This window comes from Protobothrops mucrosquamatus, unplaced genomic scaffold (assembly GCF_001527695.2).
Source record: "Protobothrops mucrosquamatus isolate PMUCROS unplaced genomic scaffold, P.Mucros_1.0 scaffold1877, whole genome shotgun sequence".
In the NCBI taxonomy this organism is placed as follows: Eukaryota; Metazoa; Chordata; class Lepidosauria; order Squamata; family Viperidae; genus Protobothrops; species Protobothrops mucrosquamatus.
This window is the reverse complement of record NW_015388004.1, coordinates 139,759-147,716: the sequence shown is the minus strand read 5'-3', so window position 1 is coordinate 147,716 and position 7,958 is coordinate 139,759. Positions and strand designations below refer to the sequence as shown.

At 40.6% G+C, this 7,958-nt stretch overlaps 1 protein-coding gene across 1 annotated transcript; it reads right to left on the bottom strand.

Moving 5' to 3' along the window:
* Window positions 1-3,256: 3,256 nt before the first annotated feature.
* Window positions 3,257-6,910, bottom strand: LOC107294236 (vitelline membrane outer layer protein 1-like). Its single transcript, XM_015823449.1, has 3 exons — window positions 6,740-6,910; window positions 6,359-6,453; window positions 3,257-3,797 (listed from the first exon to the last, which is right to left on the bottom strand). Exons 1-3 carry the CDS (start codon window positions 6,908-6,910, stop codon window positions 3,506-3,508), a joined length of 558 nt encoding a protein of 185 aa, XP_015678935.1. The 3' UTR covers window positions 3,257-3,505.
* Window positions 6,911-7,958: the final 1,048 nt, after the last annotated feature.

Genomic DNA, 7,958 nt, shown 5'->3' with positions numbered 1-7,958 from the left:
CTTGTAAAACTCCCAGTTGATAAAGCTATGCTAGTCAGTTTCCTTAAGAATACAGAAAGAATTAGCTATTACAGGAACAGCAGAGATCCGTAACAACCTGGTAAATACATCATATGGAGTCAAATTTTTCTTGCCTGTGATTTGTGAAGTAAGCCACAGTTAGTTGAATTCATACAATACACTAAGACAATAGTTAAGCAAAACATTATTCCTCAGCAGAGTGTGTGGCAATTTGAAAAGATATGGATGTGCACTGTAAAAAAAAATGCCAAAAGCATTATGTTACCTAATAAAGAAGTAATAAAGAATAACAATAATAATAAACATTATTAAACACAAATGTTTAAATGTTTCATTGTATTTGATTGGAAGCTGCCCAGATTTGGTTGAAAGATTGGCACTAACTTAAAGAATGTGTAAAAAAATCCAGGACTCATTACTCCTTTAGAATTTAAATTCCCATGTTTTGAGAACTGCTCACAAAGTTATGACCATTGCAGCATCCCTATGGTAACACGATCATGATTTCCAATGTTCCCTGCTAGCTTCCCACAAGCAAAATCAATGGGGAAGCCTGCAGGAAATCAGACATTGCTTGGATCCCATTGCTTTTTTGCCCACCCATGGTTATTCTGTTTATCTATTTACGTAAGTAAATATTGACTGATTATATGTGTGGGCATAGCAAAATGAAACAATATGATAAGTTTAACTGACCATCTCTCCCCATATTGCATATAAAATTTGGTCCCTTTCTCCAGGCAATTAGTTTCTTCCCCAGCTCTCAGTCACTGATCTGGTGTCTCAGTATCTCTTGTTCTGCCCCTTGCCCTGGTGTCATCCCACCCTGGTTGCTTGCACATGTGCCTCCACTCACCTGGCTTAATTCCTCTCTGATCTACTTTGGCACATCCCATTGATTTGCCCATGGATCAGCCTTCTGCGGTCCTTTGGTGCCTCTGGCACTCCCTCTGGTCACTGGCTCACCCATTGCCTGATTCATCTCACTCTGCTGTCTTCTGATGCATCTGGCACCCCCTCTGGTCACTAGATTGCCCACTTGTCTTCTTTGCGCTCCCTCCCTCCCTCCCCCCCCCTCTCTCTCCCCTCAGTCATTCATTGTGCAATTCCACCAGCAGAGACCACCCTGTGGTATGGTTGCAGGACAAGTCAGTATGCCTTTCTTCTCCTCTTGTCTCCTTTGTTATGCTGTCTCCCATTCCTGGCCCTGTGCTGTATTCTCCCACTTCTCACTCTCTCTTGTCCTCTTTTTCTCTTTACTTTGCCTCCTACTCTGCTTGCCTCTAGTGTCCCTTTTTTCCCTTCCACAGTTCTTCCTTCTCTCTCTCGTTCACCGTCTCCTTTCCTCCTCCTCCTCTGTCCTCCTTTATCTCCACTTTTTCCTTTTATTCTCCTCTGGCCTGTGCCACCTCTTTCCTCCTCATTTCTGGGGATTTCCTCACCAAGTGTTCATCCCAGGATGCCCCAACCAGCCACAGGCCAGGTGCCACACCTCAGGTGCCTGCATCCAGTCCCTGGGTGACCAACACTGTCCGGGGAAACCTGATTAGTTGTGCACCACTGCCGATCTTGGGCTCAGCCGGCTGCCACCCAGCTGATCAGCTGTTGGCAGGGGCTCCGGCAGAGCTCAGATGAATGCTGCCACTCTGCCCCCCCCCATACTACATCAGTATTACAATCTTACCATTCTTAAGTACACACTTCTCATTCTTGGGGGGGGGGGGAAATATCATGTAAAGCCACACTGAATTGTTGAGTGCAACTGACCAGGGTATATGATATTAACTAAGTTAATATTTATATCCATGTTAAAATTATATGTATATTGTTTTGTTTTGTTTTGAATATATTGAACATAGATGTTTCAACTGTTCTATTTAGCCAGCATTTATTTACTAAAAATCTTTACTTAAGATAAGGTTTATGCATCTACTCTTTTTGTTTCCCAGCTGTTTACATTTTTAAGTTTTGCCAGAATTTTTGCTTCCAAAAGATACAGAAAGCCCCCAAAAATAAAAATAAAAATCTCCTATTTGGTAGAAGAATTTGCTTGCAGAGATTCATGTGGATGCTTTATTTGATGGTGTAATTTCTGCATGGTGTGTTCATACACCCTGTATTAACATCTAACAATATTAACAATCTTTGATAAACAATTCAAAGATCATGGATTAGATTTTGAGTTCATCAAGCTTAGAGGAATGGTATTGGAGGCCATGACTATAATGAAATTATGTTCTGGATCTAATCCAACACAATTAGCTTGGGGAGGCTATTGTGAAAGTTGATATTACTCAACCTCATAATAACTTGTTTAGACAATCCACTCCATGTGGGTCTGCTTTTAGACAATCCACTCCATGTGGGTCTGCTTTTAAAACCATAGAGAAGTTTTACTTAGTACCAAACATCATGCTCATATGGTTGTCAGTTTAAAAAATCTACTCCAGTTGAACCAGTGGAATGTCAGCCTTAGGAAATACCAAACTTGGAATACCTGAAGCTGAACACAGGCAGCATCAGGATAGCTGGAGAAACCAGGTGATGCAGTACAGCCTCCAAGCAAAGAGTCTCAATGAGGGTCCTTCCCAAGATAAAGCATGCCTGTCTTAACTAAAAACAACTGAATGGGGCCTTATTGAAGAGAAGCTCTGACCAATGTTTTCTTATTGGAAACAATTCTCTGATCTCCTGAGTTTTATATAAGAAATTGCAATTCTGCTGGTTGATTTATTGCAGATGTTTCATTATCCAACTAGGAGACATCTTCAGTGCTTCAGTGCTTCTGTTTACATACACTGATCCTGATTAGGTTGGCATGAGGTAGAAATCAAATCATTAAATACATAAATAAAACATTCAGAACAAATGAAAGGCATGGGTTTGGAAGAGAGATTCTTTTATGTAAGTGTTTAAAGAACAGAAAAGTGATAATTGGGATAAGTTATTATTTGTAGGCTTTGTCTAAGAAGAAAACCCTGTTGTACCTCATCTTCCATATCTCATAAAAAACTCAAAACTCTTTTAGCATCAATTGTTTTTGGTTCTTAACCAATCCTGGCCCAGTTATAGCATATTTTCTTTAATATTTCTGTATTCTCTGAAGTGAAATGCATACAAGAATAAATAAACCCAAAGCAATATATGTATTATTGTGGCCCAAGCTACCTCCTCAAAAGAAACCAATGGCTTTGAAGATGCAATATAATTGTATTTACATGCTTGCAAGCAATAATACGGTATTACATTTTGGTGCTGTGAATTGGAACAAATTGACAAGATGGGAGACAGTCAATAATTTGCAATGTTTGAGTTCTGCCACTGCCCTTCTACCTCTCCAATCCTTGGAGAGGGAGGTATCTTTTACCATGACATTATGTACAAACATATCCTCCATTCTCAAGTTAATATTTAACTATAATTAACATTCTTCGAAAATGCATAGTAAAAGTATACTTATAGGCGAGGAAATATGGATCAGCCATTAACAGCAATAAAACTTCACATCATTGAGTGCTGTGTCATCGCCACTGCCCTGTTCACGCTCCACCTTTGTTTGGATCCCACATATCCCAATCAATGCACAGCGATTGCTCCATGGACCAAATTCACCCCATGTCATGCCAGAGCCGTTCAGGATACCACCATCACTGCAGGTGAATTGGATATTGTTAGCTGCTGTATCATCACCAATTCCTTGAGCTTTTTCCACTCTCAGAGAAAAAGAAACCAGGAAACCTGTGTGACAAAACTGCTTTGGGATCCAGTATCCCCACCTGGAAAAAAAAACCCAAGATGGATTAGCATCTATTTGGTATATAGATTTGTCATAAATCCAAGAGATTCAAGGATAATCTCTTCATCTAGGAACTGGGTTGGAGTCTATTTTTGGCTATTGAAATTCATTAAATAACTGGACCAATAGTTGACATTCAACCTGATTCATTGACTATTATAGGGGGGGAAATAGGAGGAAGGTGGTCTTGTGGATGCTACCATAGGGACTTAGGAAAAACTGGTATACATTTTTATCCCAAACCTTCCCTTGACCTCTTTCCCAATACATGTCATGTTCATAATGCATTACAATAGGGTCTTCTCCTTCCACAGATTGTTTTACACTATTGTAAGTACCATTTCCCCTGAAAAAGAAGACTTCCTTCTATTACCCTTGAATGAATGAATTACCACTAGTGAAGAGGTGAGTCATTATTCAGCCAGCAAGCCCTCTGTGGAAATCCAGTGCCTCATTTTTTTCACTGGAAGTCTGAGGTTCTACTTCAGTTTTCCTGGCTACTTTAAAAATGGCAATCCACGGGAAAATAGAATGTCCCCTCTGGCTGCCATGTAGTCATTCCCCATGGTGCTATTTGGGAAGAGGGGACTTTACAATAAAGAAAATTGGAACAACATTCTCAATCAGCGCTGATAGGAAGCAATATGTCCAGCCCTTATCCACTGTTTGCTGGGTCCCACAGGTCTTGGTACCCTCTCCACTTCTGTTTAACATCTGCATGAATCCGCTGGGTGAGATCACCCAACAACATGGGCTGAGATATAATCAATATGCTTATGACATCCAGCTGTATGTCTCAGACTTTGTTGAGTTAAGTATGCCATGACCTCTCTCTCACAGTACTTAGAGGCTGTTAAGGGCTTGATGAGGAGCAATGGGCTGAAACTGAACCCGGGAAAGACCGGGTGGGTCTGGGGTTGAGTTTCCTTGGTCCATGAAGAATGGCCACCTGTGATCTTGGATGGGGTGGCACTGCCTCAAACAAACCCAGTATGTAATCACTACTCCTGCTTAAGGAGCAGGTGGCAGTTGTGGCCAGAAGGGCCTTTGTGCAACTATGGGTTGTGTGCCAGTTACACCCTTATCTGGACCAACAGTCCCTGCTCATAGTCATTCATGCCCTGGTCATCTCCTGTCTTGACTATTGCAATGCGTTCTATATTGGGTTGCTGATCTAGAAGTTTCAAGATGCAACATGCAGTAGCCTGCATGGTTTTGTGCAGACCCAGGTGTGTGCACGTGTTACCTCTCCTGTGAAAGCTGCATTGGCTACCAATTTGCTTTTGGATGCAATTCAAGGTGCTGGTTTTCACCTTTAAATCCCTTCATGACCTGGAACAAGTTATCTGAAAGACCCTCTCTTCCTTGGTATATCTACCCAACACACTAGAGCAGGGGTTTCAAACTTGGCCCTTTTATGACTTGTGGACTTCAACTCCCAGAATTCCTCAGCCAGGGGGAGTTGAAGTCCACAAGTCATAAAAGGGCCAGGTTTGAAGACCCCTGCACTAGAGCATGAGGGCAAGAAATGTTGTGGGTCCTGTCTCCTAATGAAGTTCATCTGGCGGGACCCAGAAGAAGGTTCTTATCCATGGTAGCTCCCTCCTTTTGGAACATCATCCCCACAGAGATTAGAAACTGTCCCCAAGTTTCTCTTTTGCTCTTTCACTCTTTCACAAGGCCCTGAAGACCTGGTTCTGCCAATGGGCCTGGGGATGGAGCCCATCAAGTAGCTCCTTCGATTTCTTGTTGTCATCAGCAGAGTGAGGAGTTATTGTTTTTATGCTTTTCATATTGAGTTTTTTATTGTTTGTAAGTCACCGAGAGTAAGTGGGCGGCCATATAAATTCAATAAATAAGCAAAAACATAAATATCTCCTATGGCCCAATACTGTCCTAATCCTGATTTGAGGCATTTTAATTGCTGATTTATTTGCAATTAAACTGATTAAATAATCTGATAAATGTATGCAAATATACACATTTACCAACAGTGCTTAATACAGCAACAAAAATATTCCCTGGCATAGTGACTGAATTGTCTGGGATTGGGATATTAAAAACATATGCCCAGAATTCAAGGATATGACATTAATAATAACCACACTGCTGTCCTTCACATACAGCAGTTGTACATGTAGCTCAGCCCTGCAGTCCATGCATCCCGAAAAAAAAGAGTTATCGATTCATGAATAGCACAATTAGAGAAGTGTGTGGAGACTAAAGTCCATAAGGAGTATTGTTCGAGTGAATGCATGTCAGGGAAGAACAATGGAAGGGAGTAAAATAGATACACTTACTATGGCCCACAAACTATTTCTAAGCTATTTTTGCACCACTCAGGAATACAAAAATCTCTGATCCGTGTCTCAACATCAGCTGCTTATTCAAAGAGGCCCTTAAGCCTTTCAGGACCTTCCCCTCCTGAAATCAGAAACGCTGACTTTCAAGGTTGGATAGCAGTAAACTGAGCACCAGACATCTCCTCTCTCATTCTTCATGACAAGAAAAGGAAATATGGTAAGAAAGTCAGTTACTCACGGTCCAACGCTAGACTCAATTGTTGAGCCATCATTACAATACAAACGGATTCCATTAAGAGCTGTATCATCACGTAACCCTTGGGGATCTTCCACCTACGAAAATACGATCCTGATGAAATTCTAGATCAGCCCTTCTCCCCTCATTTCTCAGAATTTCCAACATTTACCCATAAATACAGAACAATGAATTACATCAAGACTAGATCAGCCATACAGTATTACACCAAACTCAGTGCCTTTTTTTAATTATGGAATCAAAAGTGTTAAGCATCAAGTTAGTTATTTCTTGACTGCCTTTCTTAAGAGATAGTCAAAGCTGAAGAACTAACTTCAAGGGAATATTCAGAAGTAAACGAACATCTAAAAAGTAAACTTTTACCTTCAGGGTGAAGCCATAAGCATAGCCTCTTGGGCAAAATTCGTTTGAGCCCCAGTCACCCCAGTCACCCCCATTTGGCACCGTGAGCGTAGCTCCATGTGTGCGAGCTTCCGTATTCCACAGGCAGCAGGAGATGGTCAGGAGAAGAGTGGTGCAGAGAGAGAGTTCCATGGGAAAGGAAACCAGTCTGCCTCTTGAAACAGAAATGTCCTCAGAATTTGCAGCCTCCTAGACACCAGGAATCATTTATAAAGTATCTGCAGTACCACCCACATGAATTCATGCTTTTCAATTCTTTTGATGTGTACCTTTGAATCAGTCTTAATTCCTGGGAACTGCCTGGACTAGACCCTTCAGCTTTTTTTGGCAATATTTCAGAAGTGGTTTGCCACTGTCTCCTTCTCCCTAGAGCTGAGAAAGAGGGACTGGCCCAAGGTCACCCAGTTGGCTTTGCACCTAAGTCAGGACTAAGCACCGGCCAGTCTCCAGCCTGGTGTCTTAACCACTACACCAAACTGGCTGTCTCTCAGTCCTAGCAAAAATAACAACAGCAACAAAACCTCAGTTACTGTAAACATCTCATCAAATGTCTGAATCAATATACCAGGTAATACTAAGGTGTTTTTTTTTTAAAAAAAAAAAAATGTTGTAACTTACTGAGTTCAGAAATTACATCCTCTATAATTAACAGCTTAGAGGATTTCTGGGTGATAACCAAAAAAAACCAAACAGAAATTTAGGTTAATAGTAAACTCAAATAGATAGGTTTCTGAACCTTGCAGGAAACATTAATTTCTATAAAATCAGTCTGAGTTGCCAAGCTGATACTGAGAAAGATATCCTGAGAAACAATCTGCATTATTTCCACAATTTGTATAATTTGTTGCAAGCCAAAATGCATTCCACCCTTGTATTAATGGACGTATTTCTGTTTTCTCCTCTACATTGCCTATAGTGGAAATTTCAGACACTAAGAGTAACAAAAATGTGTAACAGAATAGATCCAAATTTGATATTTGACTTTTAGATACAAACAGAATCTAACTTTGGCTGAGAGATGAAAGCAGACTGGTCTTGAAGGAGGGAATTTATATATAATATTAACATGTAACATATAACAAAATATAGCATTAATAATAAACACCACAATACGTAAACCCCAAAAGTAGTAAATATATAATCACTGGATGATTTTGAACCAGTTAGTCCCTCTCACCTC

Excerpts from the sequence above, each read along its gene's own strand:
- LOC107294236 (XM_015823449.1), bottom strand. The coding sequence starts at position 6,910 with ATGGAACTCTCTCTCTGCACCACTCTTCTCCTGACCATCTCCTGCTGC. Across the intron at positions 6,454-6,739 it reads CTTATGGCTTCACCCTGAAG|GTGGAAGATCCCCAAGGGTT; the intron begins GTAAAAGTTTAC and ends GTATTTTCGTAG. Across the intron at positions 3,798-6,358 it reads ATTGAGTCTAGCGTTGGACC|GTGGGGATACTGGATCCCAA; the intron begins GTGAGTAACTGA and ends TTTTTTTTCCAG.